Source organism: Pholcus phalangioides, unplaced genomic scaffold, assembly GCF_987345545.1.
Source record: "Pholcus phalangioides strain wild (caught in Gottingen) unplaced genomic scaffold, Ppha-v1.0 ptg000021l_1, whole genome shotgun sequence".
Classification (NCBI taxonomy): Eukaryota; Metazoa; Arthropoda; class Arachnida; order Araneae; family Pholcidae; genus Pholcus; species Pholcus phalangioides.
The window spans coordinates 3,944,189-3,961,776 of NW_028301614.1; the positions used below are offsets into that span (position 1 = coordinate 3,944,189).

The 17,588-nt window shown below is 35.4% G+C and overlaps 1 protein-coding gene across 1 annotated transcript in view; it reads left to right on the forward strand.

Moving 5' to 3' along the window:
* The first annotated feature begins 1,311 nt into the window (after positions 1-1,311).
* The window catches only part of mdy (diacylglycerol O-acyltransferase), a 37,798-nt gene continuing 21,521 nt past the window's right edge, over positions 1,312-17,588 (forward strand). Inside the window, exons 1-3 of the mRNA XM_089249166.1 lie at positions 1,312-1,708; positions 14,014-14,101; positions 16,929-16,969. Of these exons, the coding sequence (XP_089105292.1) occupies positions 1,590-1,708; positions 14,014-14,101; positions 16,929-16,969 (248 nt within the window). The 5' untranslated portion in view covers positions 1,312-1,589. The remainder of the gene's footprint in view (positions 1,709-14,013; positions 14,102-16,928; positions 16,970-17,588) is intronic.

The window sequence follows — 17,588 nt, forward strand, 5'->3', positions numbered from 1 at the left end:
CTCAAGCGAAGAGGGGCCCCACAAAAATGAGATCTATTGAAATTTTCGAGAAGTTTGGTAGGGCCTCAGAAAAATCAATTGGCCCAGGGCTCATGATACTCTTAAGACGGCCTTGGGGGCCATGCCCACGGTATAGGCCTACGGGATTTAAAGGGTAAAAATAGAATTGTGCATTGTGTGCTCCAGGGCCGGATTCCTGCCTAGATTTTCAAATACAGTTATACCAAGGGCCGTCTTAAGAGCATCATGGGCCCCGGACCAATTGATTTTCCTGAGGCCCTACCTGGCAAATTGTCGAAAATTTGAACCGATTCTCAGGTTTGTGAGGCCCCCTTCCCTTGAGGCCATAGGCGGAGATTGACTTGGAAGTCTGGGGGGGGGGCACGATGATGATGATGTCAATACATATATAAATTAGATCAATCGACTCCACCTTTGACTCTGGGGGGGGGGGCAATGCTTGAGGACGGCACTGGATATACCAACACCTAGAGCAGAAGGTGTTGGTTATACACAAATAGTCGCACTATGTTTCACCTATAGTATGAAAAACAAGAATGATAATCGTCGTGGGCTGGAGCCCCTTTCAGCCCCCCCCCCTTTTGGGCGGCGCATGCTTGCCTGTGGTTGGTATAATAACTACAATGGCACGTAAGTCCACGAGTTATATTAAGCTATAAGCCATGAGTCAGCGTGTTATTTATAGAATTTATTCGACCATTTATATGATTTCAGTTATTTTTATCCTGGCGTTTGAAGTGGGAAAAAGTTTCTTGCTTAATCCGAAAGAATGATAGCACACAAGCAATAACCTTAACGAAGATTTTTATTGAATCGGGCAGCTGCTCTCTCTCTCTCTCTCTGCCAGCAATCATTAACCGAACACGTGCCCTTGACCACTAGCACGTGATATTGAATGACGCAACACCAACGACCAGCACGAAAACAATGATATTCTACGGAATTTAGCCAGATGAGTGATTCACTTTCGTGATTCGTCCACAGATCTACAGATGTGACGTCATAGCAAACCAATTCCTCCTATTTGAAGAAAAGACGCCTTCTCTCAGAGTATATCTTGTCTCTGTATCATATTTACGCATTAATAAGTATTATAATTTCATTTTAAAAAGAAATATTTAGAAATTGTTGAGGTACAAATAGGAAGAAAATTCGACGAATCGCAGACGTCAAAACGAAGGCCGCTTGTAAAGTCGGTAGAAAAGCCGGGAGATAACACACACCACTTATGAAAAAAAAAAAATGCAAATCAGCATGTTTTTGACCTACATTCACATTGACAGGTTCCCAATAGAATCTTAATGAGAAAGCATGATCATGAAATTGTGAAATTTTCTGAAAATATGAAAAACTCTTCTCCGAAGGTAAACAACTTTTCCAAGTTCATGAGTCAGCTTCTGTTTGATCAGATAAATAATGTCCCAATAACTGTATCTCAACAGACGACATCAACAAAAGTAAATAAGATAACACCGGCAGGAGTTGTTTCTTCGCGATAACTCCAGTGTGTCCGTCCAAATGGTGGATCATCGTCAAGTTGCTCTGTTGCTACTAATTACCGCGTCATCATGAATAATGAGAGAAACAACAACAACGGCACCACGTTCCGTTCGAGACGTGCCAAAAGCGTCGCCGAAGAGTTCTCCGTCAAAGAAAACAGATTCCGCGAAGCGCAACCCGATAGCCCGTGAGTATTTATTTCGTATAGGAAATTGCTTCTTGAATGAGTGTTCACGTGGTTTCATTTGAGGACACCCACTTCCGTTGTTGTCATGTGTTTGCGGGGCCGAGTGAGACTCGCATTTCAGCGCGCCTGTGTAATTTTGAAGATGCGTGCCCAGGGTAACAAGTGGCATATTTGCGGGGGGGGGGGGGGGGAAGAAGACTTGCGGGCTGTGGCTCGGGGCATCAAATTTGAAGGGATGGCAAATTTGAGGAAGATGAATGGAAGAAGGGTGGTAATACGATAAATCCATCACTGCGTTGAATGAGGGACCAAATCACTGAGCGACCAGATGAGTGACCTTGAAAAATTCACAAACATATGAGTGAATGAAAGAGTGGCCCAGAGCTTGTGCAGTCATGTGAATGACCAAATGAGTGACCTAGAGCAGTATTTCTCAACTGCCGGGCCCTGACATCAGTCAAACCGAGCCGTGAGTTGTAAACATTTCATTTTTACCTGTTTTATTTCCCATTAGCCGTGTGTATGACCAGGCTTTCTACTCGCAAAAAAATCAACCGGGCAGTATGCTTCCAAAGGTTGAGTACCACTGACCTAGAGCATGGGAGTGACCTGTAAAGGAAGAGATCAGGCGGCCAGGGTGCAACCAAAACAGTGACGTAGAGAGTGTGACCAAGAGAGAGTGACCAAGAGAGTACAATGTCCCAACCCTTTATAACTGTATCTCAAACAATATCTACAAAAGTAAATGTTTTAAGACTGGCTGGAGTTGTTTTTGAGATGGCTTTGGTGTTCGTCCAAATGGTGGATCTTCATGAAGCCATTGCATTGCAAGTAATGACCGTGCCATCATGAATAATGAGGGAGGAACAACAACATAGCATTCCGTTCGAGACATGCCAAAAACATTGTGGAATGGAGGAATGTTCCATCAACGAAAATAGATTTGGCAAAGCTTGACCCGATAACACATTTAGTTTAGGGAATTGCTCCTCGAAAGAGCATCATGTGGTTTCATTTGAGGACACCGACATCCTTTGTTGAAGATTCTACAAATACGAGGTTACAACAGGCAAAATGCCTACCAACGTGGCTGAGAAAAAGATGGCCATAACAAATACCAGGAGTGGGAAGGAACAGCTTTGGTATAAGGGACAGGTTGGCGACTTTTTTCCGGCGCCAAATATGTCCGACGGTCCGAAAAAAAGCCGCCAGACACTACGTGCGCCAGAAAAAAAAATCGCCAGCATAGAAAACAGTAAAAAACAATAAAAAGAAATGGTATAAACAAAAATAAGCTCTGGATTGTTTAAAAAATAAAACTGTGGATAAAAATAAATCAATCAGGGTTTAAATAAAACCCGGACCATTGTAAATAACAAATCAATCAGGGTTTAAATAAAACCCGGCCATTGTTTAAAATAAAGCCCGGACCGTTGTTTAAATAATAAATCGATCAGGGTTTAAATAAAGCCCGGACCGTTGTTTAAATAATAAATCGATCAGGGTTTAAATAAAACCCGGGCATTGTTTAAATGAAGCCCGGACCGTTGTTTAAATAATAAATCAATCTGGGTTTAAATAAAGGAAAAAAAGGGAACAATACAACCTGACCAGCGACGAAAATGTAATCCAAACACTCGGAACAAGCACAAACGACAAAAATTCAAATTCAAATTTCCTTTATTTAAGATTTTTAAACACAGTAACAAAACATTTAGGGGCTAAGCAAGCTTGTGAACCCACAAAACAATATGCGATACATATCTGTCGGCATAAATAATGAGAGAAAAAAAGAAAGAAAAAAACGCACATATATATATATATATAACACCAAGAAATAAGTGGCAACAGGAATGGAATTGATAAAAAAAAAATTTTGGCATTTAGCAGCGTATGCAAGATAAAAGAAGGTTACATTACAATATCAAACAGATAATTTAAATCTTCTTGAGTTAACAACCAAGATTTTAAATTGATAAAAAAAGATGTACATGAAGGTTGTTCTTTTATTAACTGAGGAAGTAAATTAAATATTTTGGGAGCTAAATAAAGGAAAAATTTTTGGAAACGAGTTTTATTTGGCCTTGGTACCTGTATAGTATGACGTCTAAATTGCATTCCAGACTTGTGTAATTTCAGATTGAGATGGCCACTTCTTTTATGAAACATTTTTAAACTTTTATAAACGTACAGATGTTGCAGAGAGAGTAGCTTTAATTGATTGAAAAGTGGAAATGTATGCGTGAGTCTATTTTTACTCAGAATGATACGGATGAAGGACTTCTGTGTGACAAAAAGTGAAGAAAGATTGCTGAAGTATGTCCCACCCCAACATGTAATGCCGTAACTCAATCTAGATTCTGCTAACGCAAAATAAAGAAGTTTTAAAATGGATTGGGAACATTTATTTCTGATAAAATAAAATTTCCTAATGTTCCGATTTAATTCTACACTCAAATAATTAATATGTGTTTTCCAGGATAGTTTTGAATCTAAAAAAATCCCTAAATACTTAAAGGTGTCTATTCTATTTACAACTGTGCACATACAATCCGAGATACAGCCATCTGTCACACTATGATATTTTATGACACCAAAATCATCGAAAGTACCAGAACCAAACAACATATATTTAGTTTTATCTGTATTTAATTTTAAATTATTATTTCTAAACCAGATATTTATTGAGTTAAGATCATTTTGCATGTTATTCCTCAAATTGATTGAAGAGCTTTCAGAGTAACAAAGAGCTAAATCATCAGCAAAAGCAGTGATTTTTCCTTTCAAATTAAAGTTACACAGGTCATTTTTATATATATTAGGAATAAAATAGGTCCAAGTACTGATCCTTGAGGTACACCAGATGTAATTTGTCTTTTAGAACTCAAAACGGAATTTACTTTCACACTTTGAACTCTGTTAGTAAGATATGTTTTGAAAAATTTAAGTGGCAAACCCCGAATTCCTGCATATTCTAGTTTGGTTAGAAGAATACTGTGATTCACGGTATCAAAAGCTTTGCTGATATCTAAAAATAATGACGCAACTTTACAATTATTGTTATCTGCTATATACACATTTGAAAGAAAATTAACAAGAGCGTCCTCTGTACTTTTTGCCTTTCTGAATCCAAATTGGTTCTCACTAAAAAAATTAATGCTGTCAAGAAATTTAATTATTCTGGATTTAATTATTTTTTCTATGACCTTTGAGAAGACAGATAGTAAAGAAATCGGTCTGTAATTATTAACATTCTTTTTGTCCCCTTTCTTGTGTATTGGAGAAACGATTGCAAGTTTCAGGCACTCTGGAAATTCGGCAGTGATAAAACTTAAATTAAAAATAAACGATAAGACATCACTTACATATGGTGCAATGCACTTCAATGTTATGGAATTAATTTTGTCAAATCCTGACGATTTTTTGGAGTGTAAAGAATTTATTATACTCAATACTTCATGACTATCCGTAGGGTATATAATGGTATAATATGGCTGTACTGCTGTTTGAAAAGACGCGCTACAACAACTAACGCCGCCTGGCAGAATTTTTCAGAACAGCGACAACCCAGCAGAACAACACCGAACCAGAGTGTGCCAACGATGGCAACTTATTGCCAGAAAAAAGTCACCAATTTTTCGTTTCCCTTATACCAAAGCTCTTCCGTTAGTATTTTTCTGCTCCAAATAGCCAAAATAGCAAATTTTGCTTCAGTATGCCCAGAATTTCAGAAAGGACGACAAAAAAATTTTGTTCCCGCTTGCCATGAAACGATTCTTTCCAAGAAGAGTGTGTGTTATATATTTCAAAAACACGCCAACACAATAAAAAATGCAATTATAAAACTATATACATGATAAAATATTATACAATGCCCATAAAAAATATTTATGGTTGTCTTATTCGTATAAGACAAAGTATGTAAAGGTATGGATATCTTCTTGATTTACCCCCCAACATGTTTATCGTATTTTGATCCTCTTTCTTTTTATTGATTGACAGATTCTCTGTAAATTTCCCACTGTGAACTTTACAGTAGGATATTTACATGGGAACTTAACATAGAATAATCGAATAGTATACCATTGTAGGCCTGTTGCTCTCTGCGACGAGACTTTAACAGGCCTACAATGGCCCTAAAGCAGAATGTTTAGCACTGTTCTGCGATGAGCCCTCGGCTGACTGGAAATGTTGTGCGGTAAAAATCCCCATACATGTAATGGTGTTTTTTACACTTTTTCCAAATTCTTTGGAACTGTTCTGCAATAGCGCTAATTGTTCTGCGACGTACGTCGCAGATTTTGGCACATTCTGCTTTGGGGTACAATGGTATGCTATTCGATCATCACACTTCATGCATAGTTAGAAATATTGATGGCAGCATTACACATAACAAACATTGCACAGAAACAAACTTCATGGAAATTTCATTACATGCGCACACACACACATTCCAACATGTACCAATTTGTTAGAAGTTCTGCAGAGGAATATGGACAAGGTGATGTCTGGTTTAGTGGGAGAACTTATAACAGCTATAGTCCAGTGTGGCAAGTTCAGAGGAGCAACAAAGTCCATCATAGATCTGCCTCTGCCCAGAGAGCAAGGTCAGTGAGCAACCAGATAAGTGACCTAAAGCGTTTGCAAGCATATGAGTGAACAAAAGAGTGTACAAGCATGTCAGTGAGCAAAAGAGTGACCTATAGCATGTGCAGGCATGTCAATGACCAAAAGAGTGTCCTAGAGCATGAGGGCAACCAAAAAAGTGACCTAGAGAGCAAGGAATCAGGTTAGTGAGCAACCTAATAAGTGACCCAGGGAGTATGGGAGTGATCTAGAATGTGTGCAAGCTTGTGAATGACCAAAAGAGTGACCTAGAGAGTGTATGAGGGTAGGAGTGATCAAAAGGGTGATGTATAGAAAAAGGGACGTAATGCCTGGTCAGTGAGTGACCAAAATAATAGCATACTGCATTTGCAAGCATGTGAAAAGCCAAAAGAGTCACCTAAAGAGTGTCAGTTTAGGAGTGACCAAAAGAGATGAATGTCCCAATCCTCTTTAATGGTATCTCTATAGGCAACATCAACAAAGTAAGTAAGGTAACACACCTGCAGTAACAGTTGTTTTCACAATAGTTTGTGTCCGTTGAAAACATGGATCATCATCAATCTGCTTTATTACTACTAATACTGTCATCTTGACCATAAGAGTGACCCAGAGCATGTGTGTAAACATGTGAGTGATGAATAGTGACTGAGCATGCTAGAGAGAGATGCAATGTTTATAAGTAATGCGACTAAAAATTTGGAATTGGTGCCCAATATTTTTTATATATGATAACTTAATTGAAGTCGAAGGGCAGCACAAAATTATCGAAAATTATGCCAGCATGTAAAGGGTTCCCTAAGTCCTGGACAAGTCAAAAAATACACTATTTTGGACTTTTTTTTCACTATTTTTTTTCCTATGGGAAAACGGGGGAAATTTTTATTTTTTCCTATGGGGTAAAAACTGTTTATCACTTATGAAATTTTGCTGGCACCTAAATTTTTTTTTATTTGTCAAGCCCTGGTGATTACATACATCAGAGCAGACACAGGGCTTGGTGCAAAAATAATTTCACAACCCCGTCCCGTTTGTGGTATGAATAATTTTATTCTTTCATTTCTTGCATAGTAGAACTATCTGGTACAGACATTCCTAGATAGACATTCTTCCTAAAGCTTTTGTGCTGGGGTTTGCGGTGAATTCTCTTAATTTTTCTTTTTTTTCCCCTAACGAAGGACACATTTTTAGAATTTTGGACAAGATTGGCTGTCTGTGTTCATTCAAAATTGTCTGTAGAACTGTATAAAAATTTGACGAAGTCATGGCATGAGTGAAACTCTCAGCTCTTGATAAACAATGATTAACAGGTTGTTTTTTGTTATTGAATGGCCACTACACAAGGAAGCATGGTGAAACTGAGAACATTCAGTTCATGCCCGCATTGCGTATCAGATGTTGCAAAATTTTCTTCTCTGGCCTAATAAATATTAATTATTATGAATCTCTTTTTTTTTTTCTCTCTCTGCAGCAAGTTGTTTTTATGCTCTTCATTCATGGTGAACTCAAGATTTTAATGGTAATTTTTCATAATTAATTAAGGCATCCTGATGTTTTTATGAAGAGTCTTTGTATCTATGTCATGGCCAAAGTCTGGCCAATTTGCAAACTGGCTATAATGTACAGTATACCAAGGATGTCAAACTCAATAGAACCCTTGGGGCAATTTCTTCAGAATTGTATCATGTGGGCCATCAATCATTATTTGTTATGTTTTCACATCTTAATAAAAAAAAAACCTTATTCAATTGCAAATAATTGATTATTGGTTTTAATTTTAACGAAAAATGTTTTTTATGATTAAAAAATGCATAATTTTTTTTTTTTTTTAGCAATAACAATTTTGTTTGCAGTAAATTTTAACTCTCAGCCTCAGCATGTACCCATCTCATCCAGGCATGATTAACATTTTTTCTTTTAAGATAAAATTCTTTATATGACGTATAGATGGTGTGTGCATATATAAGGGGCCGTTCAAGTATTACGTAAGCAAATTTTTGACACCCCCCCCCCGTCAGCAAAATTTCGTCATCAGCTCTGCCCCTCTGAATCCTAACTCATATTATCCAAACCCCCCTCCCCCCTTGTTATCAAAAGTCATCAAATCGAATCGGAACACCCCCCCCCATCGATGATGAGATTCTTTTCTAACAGGTTTGCTTGTACAATGGACAGGTGTACATTGTTGAATGGTGGTAGAGTGCTTTCCTACCCCAATTAATATTTTGTCGGTGATTGTGGGTTTGAACCACACTTTTTTTTCTTTTATTATTGTACAGTCGAACCTTGTTAACTTGAAATTCAAGGTTCCACTGAAACTTTTCACATTCAAATTTCAGGTTAACCAATAAGAATGACAGAAAAATAATTTTTGACATTCCATTCACATTAGTCTGAAATTCAATGTAGTGCAAATTTATGCAAATATAATGCACTGAATTGATCAAGTTATTTTTTAACTGCTTTTTTTCTTATAATTTTTAAAACTAAAAATTTATATACCAGCAGCATTCAATCATTTTTTGAAACTATCGTTGTCAATTTTATTTAAGATTTTTTGCTTAACCTCGAGGCACTGACTGCTACTTGTGACTCGTAGGAAATGGATAAGCACCTAACGATCTGCAGCACGTGCACAGTGTAGTAGTGTGACACGAAAAGGCTAAAATGGACAAAGCAGCAAATTTTAAAAAATCACAATACTTAATGATTGAAAACACATTAAATATGACATTCACATGAATAAAACATACAGATGATACATAACATGACTTTCAACTGCCAACTATGTACGACATAAAGAAAAAGCATGTGAACAGTTCTTCTTTCCTCCATCTCGGACGAAAGTTCGCACAGCAGTACCATCTATGATTTTAAATTGTTGCAACTGCTTTTGAAACAAGAAAACATTGAGCGGACTCGGAGAGAAGATTATGGTACGTCACTTCCCCCCACCCTACATATGCTCAGGGGCAATAAATCCTTCTTCCCAATGACAACCAAGGTCATGCTGCCCCCTGTTATCTAGCACATTAACGACATTCGCCCTACCCTTACTTCCTGGAATTCTTTCACATTAAGCAATCTTCCATTTAAAAGGTTCATGTTAAGTATATTTTTTGACATTATATGACCATAGAGAACGATGGGACCAAGAATTCTTTTCATATTAACCAGAGTTTCATGTTAAGTGGGTTCACATTAATGAAGTTCAAATGTGTTCAATTTGCAAGTCTGGGTTTAATTACCATCTATCTTTCACAAAAGACAACTGTGAAAATCAGCCACACTGAGAGCAGCTTTTTTCTGAATATTCCACAGCTTAAGGGCTAATAACTTGGCATAAATCATTTTTTTCTGGTGACATGCTGAACAAAAAAAGAAATGTATTCAGGTTGCCAAGGCAATTTCAATGGTATAATGGGGTTGCTGATTTCAAAACTGATGTTGGTTTTGCCAAATTAGCTTTTTTTTTTGAGATAATACATACTCTCGACATTTCTATGTCGTCTGCAGCCACAAATCTTTTCCCCAAATTTTAACTTTCAATTTTCTTACTTATTATCTTATTTTAGCCACTATAATTATTCATATCATCATCAGATATCAGTAGTCTGTGTGTATTGATCTTAAATTTATTATTGATTTATATTTTTCATACTTCGAATGTGATTTGTTTGCTGCTTATGATGATAATATTGAAATTTAACTTTCACTTTATCTCAAGAACTAGTTAATCTGACAAAACTTATGTCAGATTCGGAACCAGCTGCCAAAAGGTACCTGATGAATCAGGTAATCATTGAATATCTTCAGCATAAAATCAGTGTTTAGCAGTGTAATTTATCACCAACCAGCATAAGGTCAAAATTTGGTCTCAAAGATTGAGAGCAATCAACATTAAAACATTACAACCTTTATCAATGCAGAAATATTGACATCAGTTAATTTTGATCTTAAAAATTATTTAGAGCTTTATACAATTATTATGGGTTTTTTCATAAAAAAAAATATTTTTTGGGACTTTGCGGGCTGCCACTAGTTTTTTTTTGGGGGGGGGGGCACCAGTTTGACATCCCTGATAATATACCTTTTGTCTTGATGAAATAACCTTGTTGTGAAAATTGCCTTAGACATGTAATGGTTGGTCATAAGCAGCCTTTTTCTTCCCTCAAATATTTAAATCATATTTGAATTAGATTATATTTTTGGAACTATGAATTTGTTCATTTCATATTAGTCACTATACAGGGTGTATTGGAAAAGTGGAGCTGAACTTTAAAAGGTAGTAGAACAAGGTGGCCGAGACAATGTTTTCTTTTGTTGTTGGTTGCAGGTTTCAACTGCTGGAGGGGTGTTGCAAGCATTCATTTTTTTAGAATAAAATCACCATTCCTGCACCCTTGCATATATTTAAATTTCATTTCCAACCATGTATCCCATGAAAAACAATGATTATCTGTGTGGGCTTTAAGTTACTAGTTTCTAAAAGTCTGCTCATCTTAAAGCGACAAATGATTATTTATGTGGAGAATGGCTCTTTATGACAGAGCGAGACAGCTTCTTTTCTCAGTTCAGCACATCAAGGAAATACACACTTTCTGTATATTATGCCGAGGTGAACTCTGCCAGTAATAAAACCTAGGTCCTCTTGCGAACCAGGTGAGTGTGCTACCACATAAACCACTGGTGACATGACCCCGCCTTCCTTATTTGAAGCACTGTGGCGGTGTGAGGTGCTGAAGTAGAGGCATTAATGGCCTCTTTTTTTGCATGTAGCATAACCTGGGTTTGATTCCCAGTAGAGACCAGATCCTGTTAAAAAGTCTCACAGTAGAGAGTAAGAGGCCTACAAAATGGTATACTATTCAATCATTACACTTCATGCCAGGATTGGTAAAAATACCAAAAACTGGGTTTTTTTTGGTTTAAACTGATGTTTTTTGGTTTAAATAGCATTAACATTAAAAACAATAAAATTTATGAAAAATCATTAAGACTTCTAATAATTAATTAAAATAAAATGTTTATTAGTGTAATTAACATTATTTCCATATTAATTAATCAATAAATATTTCTAACATTTTAACAAAAACCAACTTTTAAAATTTAATTATTTTTGTGTAACTCAATATTTTTGAATGTCAGTTTGAAAATAATACTATTAACCGTATAATATATTTTTATCCAGTTACTTTCAGTATGATTAATTAGTAAGCTATTTTACAAAAACTGCTATAAAAATTAGGTGAATATAATGTATTTAATGAAGTGTAAATAATGCAGATTAATTAACAATGATTTACAATATACAGGGTGATTATAACTAAAGTTCAGGTTTCAAAACACTGTAAAAAAAGAACTATTGTCAGAATGACTTCAAAATTTACATGAATATTCCTGAAGCAATGGAATTTTAATGGCAAAGGGAGAAAAATATTTAAAAATGTAAAATTAACGACACCGTACTTATCCAACACGCGGAAAATTTGCTCGCTGAATGGAAATGACAGCCAGTCAGGGCAAAATGATAAACTTAATCAGCATTGCACAATTTCATAGTTCATGGAAACATCACAAAAAAAATGAAGTATAATTGAACAAATAATAACAACAACTTACTCAAGAAATATTAAATATGTTGTCCACCGTGTTCTGGCTATGAAGTGAAAGCACAAAAATGCTTACTCAACAGCATATCAAGAGTATGGCATGGTCATGATGTGGATGCACTTGCAATTCACCTTTTATTAAACCACACATGCCCCCACGTTAATATTCCTGAGGAACTTCTAATGTATAGGGGACGTGCTAGAGCTTGCAATTCACCAAAGTTTGCAATCCGACCACTGTTCATAACATTTTGAGGTACCCCCACAGCTAGAAGTTGCAAGGGTTAAGGTCAGGTGAACTGGCTGTCATCCTGTTGCATCTTGATAAAAGTTATTCTATCCACACACTGATGCTGTTGAAGTGCAGAAATGATATGGCTGCACAAAATACATTATACTACTGGCCAAGTACACCATCATCTACTTGCACTTTTTTTTCTCTTGCCAAAGAAATTTCTATTGCTTCAAGAGTATCCACGCAAATACAAATTTTCAAGTCATTCTGACCAGTACTTATTGTATAGTTTTGGAATCAAAACTTATAATCACCCTGTATATAGCTGATTATTTGTCATAAATCTGTTACTACTATACAGTAGAACCTTGATTAACTGGGCTTAACCATGAAAATATAAAAAAATACTGAATATTAAGACTGGGTGATATAGTGTGAGATGTACTACTTCTTATGGGAAAGAAAGTGAAAAAATGAAAATGTCTGAGGTAATGTAACTACTAGTGTGTACACTGGTCTTTGTCCTTTAGGGACAGCTGGTGTCTTTATTGGATTATAAGACCACCTGAGTGTGTGTGTGTGCGCGCGCGCCCCCCCCCCCCCTTAACATGATGGCGTCACTACTGTTGCTGCTTCTTTGTGAAGGAAAAAAACAAAGCAAAAAAAAAAAGCCTGAGATAATACACCACTACATTTAGATGTGATGCAATCCTTATTAATCAATTTGCTAAAGATAGAGCATCAGAATTTAGCCAAAAGTTAAAAAATGCAGTAAGAATAAGACTGATGATTTTGGCTTCTGTACATAACTTTAAATAACTAAGATACTTCATATGAAAAATATATATATATTCAGGACATTTTTATGAGACTTTTTGGAAAAACCAATTATATCATGTAAAGATATACCATCTGAATGTACCCCAAGAATATAAAATGTAAGAATGAAAAATTTTGGCTAGTAATGAACATTATATATATATATATATATTTTTCAAGGAAAAAATTATATTTAGGCTGCTTTTATTTGATTTTTTGAAAAATAACCACTTGGTTTAAACCAAACAACCCTGCTTCATGCGTAGTTAAAAAATTGATAGCAGATGGCAGCACTACACAACACATTACACCAAAACAAACTTTACGGGAGGTTCACTACATCCACACATTTCAACATGTAACAATTTCGTTAGAAGAAGAGGAATATGGATGAGAGGCGCGTGTCTCTGGTTTAGTCGTAGCAGCAGAGACCAAATGACTTTTCTTTTCAAGTTCACCGTGGATTAATATACAGAAAAGGTGTATGTTTTTTCAGTGGCTTTTATATTTTGTTTCCAACCGTGCCCCTCATCTCCATGCCAAAAAAATAATTATGTTCTTGGTGTGTTAGGTCATTTTTTTTTTCTTCAAAATGATACATCTTTTTGTAGCAACACCCTGTATATATGCATAGACTAGAGCTAATATTGAAATTACTTTTGTTTGCATCAGTTGTGTTAACCAGTGCTTTTCATCCTTTCCATCTAAGACAATTTTTAGTTAGCGAATTTTTAACCCTTTGAGAATGTAACACCTGATGTTTCGAAAAATCATAAGGATTGAGTTTTGTAGTAGTTTTTACTCTCAAAACTCTATTTTTAGCATTTAGAATTTTATTTTCATATTTGCTGAGATAACTTTGTTTTTTTTTCTGTCCGTATTAACATTGAAATTGTTTTCTTTCATACCTTGTTTGTTTCGTATCTTGAAATATTTATGTAACATTAATGTCAGCAAATATTACAAGCCCATTTCTTTTCTTTTTTCTTTTGCAAATATATTTACATTTATTTATATTTTAATAATCTTTATAGATGTCATAAGCCCAGAGACTCGTTGCTAAGTTCTTCAAGTGGCTACACAAATTACAGAGGCGTCTTAAATCTTTGCATAGTCTTGTTGGTGAGTATGGATTTTCTTTATATCATTATGGTGCTGTTAAAACCATTGTTGCTCATTTTTATGAACTCCAAAAAACTTGAATACAGTATTTCCTTGCATTAGCCAGTATGTCGTAGAACTCGAGGGACACCAGTCTCTTGTTGGAGTCTGGTCCAGTCCCTGGGAGTGTTATCCAAATAAATAATGTTGAAGAGTAACTTCACTTCTCCCCAAAATTTTAAGGGATAGTTTTGTAAAAAAAGTTCTTTTTTTTTAAGTGAAAACCAGTGAAATTGCTTCGTAAAAAAAAATTACAGAAAATTTGGAGTAAAATTGAATTTTGGTGTGTGAATCATGCATTTAGATTTGTATTGGTGACCACTGGTTTTTGGCTTGCCAGGAAAAATAGTTTCAATAAAGATTGTTGCATGCATTCAGCCAAATCAATGGGTTTTTAGAATAAAGAATTTTTCATAATCTTACTCAAATTCATGCTGACTGATGTGAGGAAATACAGTGGAACTTCGGTTAATGAGCTTAATTTATTCCTCCAATGTGCTTGTTATTCGAACCAAATTTCCCCATAGGAAATAATGGAAACTCTGATAATTCGTTCCACAATTATTCATATCCCTAACAAATGACTAATAAAAACAGCATTCAATAAATAATTAAACACAATTATACATATTGCAATAAAATATACATAATATAGATAATGCCAGAAATAAACATACAATACAATAATATTTACTAATTGACTTACTCTAAATGATGAGAGAAAGAGAAGACTGTCATTTAGGACGATTTACAGACTCGCTGTTTGCGAACTTAATCTTTTTGCATGACTTTCAAAAAGAACCTTATCCAATGACACTTGCTTTTGCCTCTTTTTTAGGATTTCTGGGAAATGGTAAATTGCAGTGTTCGCTTGAGAGATTCATTGATTGCACATTGTGCTGCAGCTTTATTTGGGTGATTTTTTTCTACAGAGTTTGCACAGATTCCCACATTTTACACATCAGTGGACTCCATTATATGTGAGGGACTCCATTTTGCTTCAGTTTTCCTCAAATGAGGTACCTTCCATAAACTCTTGCTGGTGCGTGCAAAAGAGATCCATCACTTCATCTACCGTCAACTTCTAGACATTTTTCACTGCTAGTTCTTGAATAATATCCTCGTGCACCTGCAGTCCATGGTCTTCCCAAGCACAAAATATCTTCTACAAGTGTTGGCTCTTGTTCATGAGCTAGCCCCTTCAAAATCACGTTCAATAATGCAATCAACCCACAGTTTTTGTTTCCAAGTAGGGTTTTTAAAAAAAACTTCAGATATATGCATTGCTTCTATGCTACATCTAGTTTTGTATGGTAAATATTCACACTCGCACATATGTTAAATTTCCGACTGAGGAAGACTTACAGAAGAATATTACCCAAAATTCCAAAACACGTGTGTGGACGAAAGCAAAAACCATCAGCTCAGTTGTGATAACGTGGAAATAACTAAATAAAGTGCAAAATTTTAGTTCGTAATGCAAACCATCGCTTGTTAACAAAGTCTAAATTTGTGTAAAACTTTTGCTTTTTATGCAAATTGCTCACTAACCGAAGTTCCACTGTGCTCTAATTAATTCATAAAGTTGAATACTTTTAATGGGAGATGAATGCCATAAAAAAGGGAAATTTTTTTTTTACCAGAGGCATATTTTGTATAAATGTGTTGGTTCATAGAATTTATCACGGAATGTACATTGAAATGTTTTTGAATTCATTCATGTGTTTGGCATAAGAAATGCGTAGTCTTTTGACGAATCTATTTCTCTCTGACAAATATTAGAGATTTCACTTAATTTTATGTCATACCCTCCAAGGGTAGGTAGAGCTGACTGGGCTTCAGCCTGGGAACCCTGGGCAAATATTTTTTTTAGACCAGAGATTTACTATGGAAGGGGCCTTGCATACAGTTGTAGCCTTGAAATTCAATGCTTAAATCTCTTGAGACTTCACATGCATAAAATTGGCTGGTAGTCTTATGTAATTCAAAATTAGTTCGGCAGTAGATCAGAATGTAATTGAGATGCACCACTATAGTTTGTTTTCCCTTACAGCTGCAGAGTTATTATGTATTCATTAGTTTCACGTGCAATTTCATAATATATGATTTTCCACATTTATTAGTAACTGTTTTGTACTTATCAAAGAAAGATATTTTCTGTACGTTAGTGCTGAGATGAACTTCTGAAAGAAAAGTAATTTGTCTCTACTGGGAAACAAACCAGGGTCCTCTTGCATACTTCCTAACCAGATCATGGCCTGCTGCTCTGTCTCAATGAAGAGATACAAGCAGGTGGTCCAAAAATACCTGGGCCATGCTGGAAAATGTATGTGTATGTGTTGTGAACCTAATGTGAAGTTTGTTTCTGTGTAATGCTTGCCGTAGTGCTGCCATAAATTTTTCTAACTATGAGTGGAGTGTAATGATTGAATAAATGTACCATTATGGGTCTGTTGCTAGACTTTTTAACTGGGAGATTGGTTGGCATTCACTCCTCAAACTTGAGAACCACATAAAACCAACTTCAGCCAATCACTGATGTGATGTCGGAGGGGTTCGAACCTGGGTCCTCATGATACAAGTCCATCACTATGGCCACTTTACCAGCACAGCAGCTTCTCTTCATGCCAACAACTTTTCTTTCCAATGTTCAACTTGACATTAATGTCCAGAAAATCTTTCTTTGATATGTTGCACACTAGAAAAATAACATCTTTATTGTATAGTTGTTGGAAATTTCTTCAAGTTTCAATAGCTAATTAATTTTCCTTCATTAACTATATTGCAGGTTTTGTCAAATGCCAGAGTGGCATTAGAAAACATTATAAAGTAAGTTTTACAAAATTATGTTAAAAATATATGCAACAGTAAATGTTATAAATCTGGTTTTGTGTTATCCTCAGTTACCGAAAATTTTGGTAAGTTCGGTAAATTTTGCTAATTTATCACATTTATCTGCGATTATGTGTAGCTTTCAGCTCGTATCGGTAAAAAATTTTAACAAATATTCAATGAATTACTTAAATTTACTGGACATTTTGCTCAAACTTTAGTCTAGGATGATGGATTTGATTGGTGGTATTGATTATGTTTAAAAATTTTGATAAATGGGAAGAGAGCTAACATTATACAATGCTGATGATATTTTATAAGTTTTTATCCTTGTAACACTTATACACTTATTTTCATTTAATTTTATTTTTATGGCAAAATATGTGTAGTGCAATTATCACCCATGGGAGAAACTGATAAGCAGTTGAATTTAAGTGATATTTCCCCATGATTTCTTCCATATTTATCATATTTACCAGCTTCATTCAGGAATTATGTATAATCACAGACAAATGTGATAAATGTTAGAAAATTTACCGCACTTAGAGATGATTGGTAACTGCACATAACAACTGGTAATTGTGTATAATTACTGATTTATCACATTTACTGTAAT